We start from the raw sequence: 12,147 nt of genomic DNA, 5'->3' as shown, positions 1-12,147 counted from the left end.
CATCCGTCTGTGGATTTATGCAGCTATAATTAGTTTATAAAAATGATTTTAATAAACACGAGCAATGAAAAACTCTTTATAAACAAATACCAGTTATACGAGATTAAGAATGCTGATGTTCTTCAAGTCAGTCTGGACATATTTACATGGATAACAGTGGAGGGATTAAATAGAACCCATCGTGCATTGGTTACTTTTGATTATTATGATTAACATATACCTTTTGTAATCTAATATATTCTATACTTTTCATAGAGTGCTGCTTTTTTTCTGTTTGGGTTTTAGTGTTTCAAACACTAAGCTACACTTTGAAAACTTCAAACCATCAATTCAGACAAATAAAAGACAACTAAACAAGAAATAAAGTTATATACATGAGAAATTTTAGTCCTTCTCATTGGTATATAAAGGATAGTCATAACTAATGTCATAGGATTGGTATATAAAGGATAGTCATAACTTGACTAATGACTCAAGAATCCTGAAGCAAGCCACGTCCCCGTTCCCATTGTCAGAGGACAGAGGAATGACGTAAACACATCCAAATACCTTGGAGAAATTCCTCCGTCTGACGCTTCAACTGTCCCGAACGTGCTCGTTCCCAAATTCCCCCACAATCCTCCACATATCCTCTCACCAAACCCTCTGCAGTATCCAACAATAAAGCTGTTATCTAATCTAAGGAAGTAAACTCTCTCTCTCTCTTTCTGATCTCAAATCATGTAGGGGAGGCCGGGTGTGGTTGTAAAACTTGTAAAACACGTGTTACAACCTACCCCACCACTGTCCCCCATAGCTGTATTAGCATGGTGCTTTGAAATTGGCAGGAGGTTGATACACGATTCTTTACTAGAGAAACTTCAGTTTGACCTGATATAACTCGTACAACATTATCTACAACGGTAGAACTACTAAACAAAATATTATCTTGTTATTTTTTTTACTTTCTTACCTCAGAATTGGATTTTCTGCTGTAGCTTCAGGAGAAACACAGACTGGAAAACCTCCATGTGGGATTGTAAAGGAAGTCTGATGAGACTGAAACTGTCACATGACTCCTATCTTATCCCAGATTCGTAGAATTTGTAGTATTACAACTCTCCTAATGTTACAACTATACCCGGCCTCCCCTACAAATGTAAACATAAACAACAATCATGAAATGTTATCATGTTTGTGTAAGAAGGGCTCTACACTAACATAAACCACCCATCATAGCCGTCATCTTCCTCGATGCTCTTCTAAAGTCACGGCATTGTGTCATGTTGCATTTAGTCAGGAATACAGTTGTGTGCATATGCGGCTTTGTGTGAGCCTAAGCATGCTATCTATACTCAGTGTGTCTAGAAGATGTAAAGTTAACAATCTAACTGTCTACTTGTTCTGCACAATGTATAATGGGTGACTTGCAGGGATGAAAAAGGGACGACCGTTTCCAAAATGCCTCCTCCAGACAGACGAGCAAAAACGCTCGATCGTCCTCAATACTCAATAAAATTGAGTGTAACTGAGCTAAAATATCACATTACTATTAGCATCAACCAAATCATGTTAAAATTTTGCATCAGTTTTAGTGTTTCGTTTTCTGCAAACTGTAGAATGTGTGTTTGTCTCACTTTTGTCTTCACACTTTTTTTTTTTCACATCAGTCTCACTTTAGTATTGCAGTTAATCACCCGTGCTGATAGACTGGAAATGGTTTCAGATAAAATGCCAATGCTTTTTTGAAGTTGAGACACTTCCAACACTTCGAAACTGTGTGTAAAGGTCAGGAAGTGTCTTGAGGTTGGAGCTGGAAGAAAGCTAATGAAGAAAAATTACACCAGATGTTTTTTCAATCAGAATTATTTTATCGTAGATACAACAATAAAAGCTTCTTGACTTGACTTGAGCTCGTGTATCAACATAAAGCCGATTGTAGATACGAACTTCCACATCGCTACAGAATTACTTTTAATAAATGCTAAATGAATAAATTAAGGTTGATTTTTGTCCTTTCTTGGTTTAGAAAGTGTTTCATGAGCTCCATGGATTAATTCACCTTATAAAGGTAAGGACTGAGATGAAATAATAAGCTATACTCTTAAACATAAGAAATAAAAATGGTTCCCTTTCAAGGGAACTCGACGCTGCGTCAGTGCTGACGCTATGGGAATGCTTCTTTGAGGAAGTTCTGTGTGCACACACGCCATTTAATGGCTCGGAAAGGACACGTGACGGAGTAATTACTCGCCAGTAAGTCCATATAAGGGCATCTACGTCACGCTGCTCCAGCTTTCTTTGTGTGTGTGTCGTTTGTCTGTCTGTCAAGTGCAGGGAAAGAAAAAAAATAGGGAAAGACTAGGCAAAATGTTGCAGTCTAAGCACTTTAAGAGATGCGTGCATCCGTGCCCCTGCTTTATCACGGGGGGCGACGCGCATTCTCTTTGTGTGGCGTGTTTGGGAGAGGAGCATGCCCGGTCGGCTCTCGAGGGAGCCGGCTGCGTGCATTGTGAGGGATTCCCTCTCCGCACGCTCCGATCCCGCCTGGCTGTATTTTCAGCTTCGGCTGCGCCTCTTAGTTCTGGTCCTGCGTCTGCCGAGGCAGCGCGGCTGCTTCAATCATGGGGTTCCCAGTGTGACATGTGCAATATCTTTTAGGTTTGGTTTTTATTTTGATGGGGGGATTCCGGGTCCGGAGACACGCCCACTGCTGCTGAGCTGCGCATCGACATGGAGCACACCTGTGCCACATAATTAGTGCAGCATGCTAGTGGCTTTATAAAAAGCACATTGGAGTGGGGCTGTTTAATTTCTCTTCCGTGGGCAGAAAAGGTCTTTTGGCTATATTTTCCTGTAGCTTTCCCCTGGTGAGTCACCTGCTTTATTCCCTTATTTTTTTAGTCGCGTAGCATAGCGGGTTCTCTTTGGGAAGGGGAAACCTTTTTGAAATGTGTTTTTGTTTGTTTTTCAGGTGCGGCCAAAGAGCGCTAGCTGCTGTTTCTAATGGCTGTTTCTAGCTGCCGTTTTAAGCTGCCGTTTTATTACGGCTATTTTCTTAGTTGCTGTTCTGATTATTGCTGTTTGTTTTATGTATAATTTTCAGAGCTGTTTTAAACTTGACTCCTTATTGGGTTACAGTCGGCATAGTGCGGACGTTGCAGCGGTGAACACTATATCTTGAATACTGGGATGATACGTCAGTACTGCATTGCTGTATATTTATTCTGAGTACAAATTTATCGAATTAACCGGTTTTGTATTTGTTTCTTTCAAGCCGTTTCGGTGCTCTTTAAATTAATCTGTTTTTACCGGTTATCACTGGACTGTCATTTGTATTGTTTTTTTTTCTTTTGCGTCTTTTGTTTGAGTGTCTGTTTACCGCATATATATATATCCACCTCTGACTATCGGACAACGAACTGTGATTAGTGAGGCTTAACAGAGGGAGTGTATGTTTGTTTGTCGTCCTTTTGGTTTATCCCTTTTTTTCCCCCTTGGTTTATCAGTGTTAATTATTATGCACTGCTTTGTTATGTTTGTCCCTCTTTGTTAAGGCGGACCTAGTCTAGTTGTTTTCTCCATTGTTGGTAACTAATCGGTAAACTGTACACTTGTATCTTAATGTTTTTAAGAGCAAATGGTTTTCCTTTTTCTTTTTTTTTTCTTTTTTTCGTAAAATAAAGTTGTACTCATTTTTTTGGAAATTCACGTCTGTCTTCAATCCCATTCGAACCAGCAGGGTCCTTCATATTATTGTAACTTATTTTTGCTTTAACTTATTTTCCTGGGTAACCCAGGTGGCGTTGTCGGTTCTTTTTCCCATTCTTAATGCCTTAACCAGGAAGGTTACACCAGGTTGAGTTATTTCGCGTGTATTTTCTCCAGCCATGTCAGACTATTCAGCCATTATGGGGCTTGAAGACCATGGGTATGGAACGATGCCGAGGGTTGAAGAGACGCTGGCAAGTTATATCTCCCCTGCATCGCCTGCATGGAGGAAACCTGCCCTTCAATCCAAGCCATGTAAGGGTTAGGGTTAATGTAAGTCCACTTCGGCCATTGTGGGTAAGGCTTATTAGGCAGTGGGTCAAGCGGGTGCGGCGCTGCACACCATGGCGGTCTTGCAGGACTACCAGGCTGATCTGCTAGCAGAGCTGGATGGCGGTGAAGGGAAGGAGCCAGGGCATTTCAGATGCAGCCTCGTACATCTTGAATGACAGGAAGAGCAGAAAAAGAAGGTCAGAATATTTTTTGTTAATAATCACATATTCAGCACCCAGCCTTGGGTTACTCAAGTCTGGATCTGTTTTTGAAAGCCCAGTTGAGACCGAGGGTGAGCTAAAAAAGCTACGGTGCCTTGCATAAGTATTAAGTCCTCAATGTAAATACACCTGTTCCTGAAAGATCTCTTAGAGAACGTGACTAAACAAACAGCATCCTGAAGACCAAACAGATATCAAAACTATTCCAGAACAAAGTACAGGGACAAGTCAGAATAAACGTCCTAACCAATGAACCTTGCACTGAAAAAGAATAAAATGGAGCACAACAGCGCCACCGCGTGGAGAGTGTTCTATGATGAAAAAGGTCAATGATGAAAATAGACGATAAAAGTAAGTGAAAGTAATTTTTACATAATGTGTTTAAAGGTGTTTCATCAAGTTCGGGTATGTTTAACAAACTTCCAGGAACAGGCATATTTATATTGTGATCATATGACACTTGACACATTCATCTAAATTATGGCTAAATAAACAACAAAAAAACGTTCTAAATAAAATTTAAAAAATCGGAAATAATTTGGCAAACTATACTGATCTTTCCTTTCACTTTAAAATGATGTGCAATTTTGTGTAGTAAAAAATACAGGTATGTTTATTTCATTTCCATGTTGTAACACAATATGCTTTATTATACATGTATTTAATGATAAATATTTTCTTTAACAAATTCTATCAATTTTATGTCTGACCTTTGATGATAAATGCTTTATTTTGTTAATGTTATATTTACAGAAATCCTTTTAAAACATATTCTTATGCTTTAATTTACTGTCATGTGATCAGATTGATGTTACATCCTCTCCCACAACCAGAAAAACCCCAAGCAAATGAACTCAAAACAACTTAAGAAGTCATGGAGCAGTCACGAAGACCTCTTTTTTTTTTTTTTTTCTTGTCTATGCTGTTTCTTCCATTATCAAATATTTGAGGAGATTCTACAGCACATTAAAAGCTCTGTTTCTTTTCATTTCAGGATCAGTTGATGAATTTCTTCTTGACATCTCCAGATATTGCGCTAATTAATCATGGAAAAAATATTTTTTGTTTATCCTAATCATATTTTAAGTAATTGAAGAGTCAGAGAAGCCAAGCTAAACATGCAGACATGTCCAATATATTTATCTTTCTTAAAACTAAATCTTTGCTTTATTGCATAACTTTTTTTTTTCTTTTTTATATATCCAACTATCACATTTAGACCCAAATATTAGGCGGTATTTCACTTAACATTTACAGTCATTTTTAAGTCAGTGTTTACAGCAATTATTAGCAATTCTTTATTTGCACTGTTATGTTTTGTGTATGTTTCCTAGAAGGAGCCAATAGAAAAGGTTCGAACTGGCCGACATAAATAACATCATTTCAGCTTGTTCCTTAAGTTGAATAGTTTATTACATTTTACTAGTATACTAGTTTACTAATAGTAAACCTTGAGACTTAAAAGACTTAAACCTTAACAGTAAAGAGAGAGAGAGAGAGAGAGAGAGAATACTTACATTAAAGCCAGATATATGAAATGATACAGATGAATCTTTATCTTTTCACCTCCGTTGCTCCCAAATTGGTCCGAATTCCTCAAGTAAATGCATTGTAACCCAAATCCATTGCACTTGCTTGAGTAGAAGTTAAATATTTTATTAGTAAACTAGTATTTCTCTAGATTCTTTCACATCCTCAGTCTGAACTGCTTCTTGCTAAATCCTCCGAAGTTTGTATTGGAGGTATGCGTAGAGCAGCCACTATTTTATAATCCTCTCTGACCTTGTGATGCCTGTTTATATAAGGAGCTACATATTAGATTAAACAAGGAAAAGCTACTAATCTAAACCGTTCCGGCTTTGTGAGTTTACGCCACTCTAAACGCTCTTAACCAAAAGATCTCCTTTATAGCTTTAATCCCATGTTTTAATCCCATTTCCATCATTCAAATAACACAGATAAGACGTATTCATTTTAGCATTTCGTATTTATTTTAGAACAAAAAATACATAATTTAAGCAATACTTTGTATATAAAAATAGGTACATAATCAAAAGTATAAATTTGAAGCATAGCTAGATTTGTAAAGTTTGTCGCAAGAAACTTTGATGTTGGCTTTGACGGTGCAAGTATTCACAAAGGCCGGTGCTTTTTGGAGGCGAGTGGACATAAGAGTCAGTGTTAGTTTTGGAAGCAAGTACCCAGAAAGCTAGGGTGAGAAAACATTTGGAGGTAAGTGGAGACGAGCACGTGATGACGTCATCCGAATACTCTTGAAGTTTCCCACATTGGGCTGAGTGTTTTGATATGTCACAAGTCCATGTTGTACAAATTTTTAATTTTCACGTGACGTCATCAGAATACCCGTGAGGAAATGTCACATGTCCATGTTGTAAAAAGTTTTTTGATTTGCATATTTTGGGGGCGGGGCTGTGGGACAACCGGAAGGCCAGTCGGTACACCAATTTAAAACTTTGTTCAGAGTATCACCCTAAAGGAGCTGGCCAAGTTTGGTGTAGATAGTTCGAAAGCTTGCTGAGTTATAAACCTCCAAAATTTATAATGGGAGTCTATGGGGGAAAAAGGCCATTTTGAGACGCGGTACCGGAAGTACCGGTACTCGGATCGCTTAGAAAAGTAAGAGCAACAAACTTCAGACCAGGGTCTACAACATACCCGAATTTGGTCCATATAGCTCGAAAGCCATAGGAGGAGTTACTCTTGATAAATTTTTGTCTAAGCTTAAATAGGAAAACGGAATGTTGGCTTCTACAAAGCGACATAATAATTAATCAGAGCAGAAATGTTTAAATGACCATCACACCAATGCACAAAACTTTCTTTTACGTTGAATGCGTCGCCATCTCGATTCCTCTTGATTCAGGGCCTTTTGTCATAATTCTCATAGATACAAGACTCTGCATCCTATCAAACAAAGAAACAACAGAATTGTTTTTATTTTAAATGTGTGTTTTGCTGTTTTACTAAAACCAGGATAAGGCATGAAGGGTTGTACTAATAAAGTTAACTACTTTGTACTAATAAAGTTAATTGTGAATTAAGGATATTCACAGTATTGCATTATTGATATTTATTGTGATTTAAATGGTAAACGTGTGATTTATTATTTTATAAAATTGTGATAAACAATGTAATTGTTAAACCAAAAAAAAGAGAGACAGGAAAATGAGCTTTTATAGCATTTTGTGTTAAAATAGTGTATTTCTGTGGGGTCAGGAGCTGCCAATCATGAAAATCCATCTGCATGGTGGATTTTAGGTGATTTTTGCAGTAACCAATTAGAAGAAGAAAAAAAGCAACATCTACTATTTTATTGAAGGCAAAAAAAGGCATATGTTTGATGAGAACTGGTGGAGTCATGTAAAGATGATTAAATACTTAATACAAATTGTATCCCACAAGCCTGATTAGAAGATTCTGGCAAATGAAAGGTGGTTTGTATAGAAACCTTAGTTACAATCTAATATTCTTATTATTATTACATCTAACCTGTGACGTTACCTGTTCTTTACACTTCTTTTCAAACTGCTCTGCGTTCACATACAGGTCTTCATCAAAACTTAACCTTTTGTTTTGGCTTATTTTAGCAGACCTCACAGTCTGAACAGCGATGAGGTCTGTAGGTGGTTCTGCTCGGCGTCTAAATACACAATAAATAAATAATACATTTACATTTAATAAAATAATACATTTATTTATTTCCAGTTTTCTTCCAAAATGCAAATTTCAATAATTCAGTAATTGTGAGCCTGTTTTTTTTCTTATACATATGATGCTGTTAATATAAAATATCAGAGTCAACATTTACATATTTAAGTTCTGATTCAATTTGAGGTGTGAATTCTGTAAGACTCTTTGTGAGTTGAGTATTTACAAATCAGACACAGAAATAACCCAAATAAAATACTGCTCCTTTATTTATCAATTAAGGCATCAGTTAATTAAAAATGCAAAAAAAAAAAAATCCATTGTAGAAATGATGTTTGAAATAAAATATTTATTTAAAGAATGAGAGGTTAGTCAGAATATCAACCATCCATCCATCCATCCATTCGTCCATTTATCCATCCATCCATCCATACATCTATCCATCTTTTCAACTATCCATCATCCATCCATCTACTCAACCATCATCCATTCAACCAACCAACCGACCATCAATACAATCAGCCGTCCATTCATCCATCCATCCATCCATCCATCCAATGATACATCCAACCATTCATCCATCCAAATATCCATCCATTCATCTATCCATTCATCACTCCATCCAAAATGATACATCCATCTATCTATCCTTCATCCATCCTTCCATTCATCCATTTTCTGTACTGTTTATACAAAGCCATCTTACAAAACTATTCACATCCATTTTTCCTTAAACCAATGTAAATTTGACTGTCTAAGTACTCAAAGTCGAATTCCCTTTAAAATGCTTTAATCAGATCAAACTTTTTTTTTTTTCTTCAAATACAGTATACAAAACTTTACCTCTTTTTACAAATCATGATCACTGTCACAACTCCTAACATGCCACACACACAGGCTGCTCCAACCCCAGCCTCCAGCACTAATGAATCAACCCCTTAAATCACAGGAAATAAACTTATTAACAAACACATCATTTGTCTATGTGACATCAATTGTGTTTGATTTCAAACCACATCAGACTTCGTACGTTTGTCAATGTCTATTTGGTGAACTTTGCTCCCTGCGATGTTTGTTGCTGTGCATGCGATATTGCCCCCGTCGTCCCACTGTCCGGTCAACTCCGACACCGTCACATTATCAGTGAGCATGGTCGTGGTGTTCAAGGCAGGAGAAAGTGTACTGCTGCCATCTATGGTCCAAGAGATCTCAGCGTCTGGCTTGGCCACAGCTTCACACACACACTTTAGTAGTCTGTTCGACACGGAGCAAAACGACCCCGGCAAGATGGATGGAGGATCTGAGATGCCAGTGGGGAAAAAAGGATTGAAGAATGTTTGAGGAACGCATTCAGTTAAATAAACATGCCAACTCAGCAGTTAGTCTGCAGCTAAATATATGCCAGTTTAAATTCTGAGAAGAGAAGTGGAAGTAAATTTTGAAGAACTGCCTAGAGAGTTTATCTAGAATTTTAAAGTATAAGCTTCTCTGGGTTACGCAGAAGGAAGCCAAAGATAAACATTGCATAAACAAATCAATGATGGGTCAAATAACCATGTGTTACACCAGTGGTGAGCAGAGAAGTCCTACATGAGTGACAGAAATCTTCAGCATATCGACAGCAGATTAAACCCCACAGCGACCGAATAGACGAGCAGTGAGGACTAGAGAAGCAGTTTTACGTCCAACACTACTTTTACACTGGAGCATCAATTAATGCAGATATTTTCCACTAGACACTTCAACATCAAGATGACTTACAGTGGACAGTGAGCGGTAGCTCCTTTGATTCATTGCGTCCTACGGAGTTAATGACGATGCAGGAAACATATGTGTTTCTTGTAACATTGTTCAGGACAACAGTTCTTCCGTTGTAGCGTTTTGTGTTGCTGTCCTGGTTGACAACCCACTCGTAGTCTGTTGGTGAAGGCCTGCAATTGCTGGTACATACAAGCAAGATACTTTGACCTTCGACCACAGTGTTCTTTCCTGTGAAATCTACTCTCACATCCGTCGGGGCATCTGATGAAATAGTATAATATAAAATATTTTTATAAATACAGATATCTATACATCATATAAAACAGCTGGGAAACTTTTCGAAAAAGTGCCAGATTTTCAACCGTATGGAATAAAAACACTGTCAATAATAATCGTAATTCAAAGCATTTTTGTGTAAATTTTAATTTAGTTGTGCGTAATTTAAAACTATTGTACGTAATTATGTTTTTGGCGGAGTTGGATCCCAAAATCTACGGCCATGACAGTTTATAGATACGAGATTTTGTGTGTTTGTTCAAATACAACTCCAAAATGTACGACTATGACAGTTTACAGACACAACGCTTGTTTTCACAACACCTCTTTTTTACACACGAAAACGGTCTGCAAAACAACTGTCAAAATTACGTCATGTTCACAGGCATTACTATCCGAGGGAAGATAAATCGATTCCATGAAGTGCGCATACGCCCCGCCCTCTTTTACACCACTGGTGCCGAAATGGCGGGTTAGTTATCACTAATAACAGAGAGAATTTTGTGCTAACACTTTAAAATAATCTTTTTTATTTTATTTCTTGACTTTTACAAGGCATACTGATACTGATTGATACTGTTGAACATACTTTTTTATTTGAAATCTTAGATTTTTTTAGGTTTTGGGAGTAATTTTTGTAAAATAATGAAGATATTTTATACTGACATATAGTTCTGTATCCCTGAAACCTAGTATAACTACTAGGTTTGAAGTGCTCCGCGGTATTAGGCAGGGATGCCTGATTTCTCCCAAACTGTTTATTCTAGCCACTCAATCACTTATATTGCTCATTAATCATAACCCCGATTTGCATGGCATCTCAATATTTGACAAGGAATTTAAAATTAGTCAATTTGCAGACGACACAGCAATCCTTTTAAAGAATAAATTCATGGTTGATGTTGCCCTAAATTCAGTCTCGATTTTCTCTAAAGCTTAATATTAAAAAAATGTGAGCTACTTCCCATTCACTCATCAACGGACTCTATCATCTCTTCAATAAAAATGCTATTAGAAGGGAAGACGTTAACTTTTCTAACCAGTTAATAGATATGAGGAAATCTTTGAGCCGCTGGCTTACTTCCATATTAGTTAGTAGTATTAAGCTCAGTGTTAATGCAGTACTACCTATTACTTCCTGCATAGTCACTCGTTACCAACAGACCATTATTTTAAAGTGTTAGCACAAAATTCTCTCTGTTATTAGTGATAACTAACCCGCCATTTCGGCACCAGTGGTTTAAAAGAGGACGGGGCGCATGCGCACTTCCTGGAATCGATTCATCTTCCCTCGGATAGTAATGCCTGTGAACGTGATGACGTATTTTTGACAGTTGTTTCGCAGACCGTTTTCGTGTGTAAAAAAGAGGTGATAAAAAAAAAGTAAAAAAGAGGTGTTGTGAAAACAAGTGTTGTGTCTGTAAACTGTCGTTGCCGTAGATTTTGGGTTCCAACTCCGCAAAATACATAATTACGTACAATAGTTTTAAATTATTATTGACAGTGTTTTTATTCCATACAACTGTACCATCTAAACATGTCAGTAAGATAATTAATAAAATCATGAAGTGCTGACACAGAAGACGTCTTTGTTAAATCCTAAGAGTCTCTTTTACCATATCAACAATTACAGCCAATAAAAATCCTTGTAAGATCGCTGATACTATAGGTTTATAGGTTTATGAATTTTATCTCGCTCTTTCCCAGATACGGCAATATATAAGGCTGCACTTATAAACATACTATATATATAGTATGTTTATAAGTGCAGCCTTATTTTTATTCATACAGGGCAATTCAGTCTAAGGATTTTATAGACTTTATAGACTTTATAGACTTTATTTTTAGTGGAAATTCTTAACTTTGTTTTGCTTCATCAACATTATAATATAATATATAATTTTATTATATAAATATAATATATAATATAATTCATATAAATAGTTCTACAACAACATGGAAAAGTTTTATGTATGTCATTATGTTGTTTTGGCTTGATAAAATATTTTATTAAATTTGACATATGCAACAATTCTTTGGACTGGTTTATGAATATTATCTCGCTCTTTCCCAGATACGGCTTATACTTTGATATTTATACCGCATATATTTATCAAGGAAAGAGCATACGTATAAGAATTCAAAACTAATATTCAATCAATTAGTCGTCATCCCTTAGAACTTCTGAGAAGTTGAT

General features: G+C 36.8%; 2 protein-coding genes across 4 annotated transcripts in view; both read right to left on the bottom strand.

The window, feature by feature from the left end:
* The window catches only part of LOC113649766 (CD166 antigen homolog), a 19,251-nt gene extending 18,602 nt beyond the window's left edge, over positions 1-649 (bottom strand). The window contains exon 1 of the mRNA XM_047808756.1: positions 550-649. The gene's annotated coding sequence lies outside the window, so the exon portion shown is untranslated. The remainder of the gene's footprint in view (positions 1-549) is intronic.
* Positions 650-6,793: 6,144 nt separating this feature from the next.
* Positions 6,794-12,147, bottom strand: part of LOC125140264 — a 29,391-nt gene continuing 24,037 nt past the window's right edge. For all 3 annotated transcript variants that reach the window (XM_047808857.1, XM_047808856.1, XM_047808855.1), the window contains exons 5-9: positions 9,675-9,935; positions 8,944-9,213; positions 8,757-8,850; positions 7,755-7,905; positions 6,794-7,169 (exon numbers count right to left, since the gene is read on the bottom strand). In XM_047808857.1, the coding sequence (XP_047664813.1) occupies positions 7,125-7,169; positions 7,755-7,905; positions 8,757-8,850; positions 8,944-9,213; positions 9,675-9,935 (821 nt within the window). In that variant the 3' untranslated portion in view covers positions 6,794-7,124. The remainder of the gene's footprint in view (positions 7,170-7,754; positions 7,906-8,756; positions 8,851-8,943; positions 9,214-9,674; positions 9,936-12,147) is intronic.

Source organism: Tachysurus fulvidraco, chromosome 25 (assembly GCF_022655615.1).
Source record: "Tachysurus fulvidraco isolate hzauxx_2018 chromosome 25, HZAU_PFXX_2.0, whole genome shotgun sequence".
Classification (NCBI taxonomy): domain Eukaryota; kingdom Metazoa; phylum Chordata; class Actinopteri; order Siluriformes; family Bagridae; genus Tachysurus; species Tachysurus fulvidraco.
The sequence above is the reverse complement of the archived record's forward strand: the minus strand, read 5'-3'. Positions and strand labels throughout refer to the sequence as shown.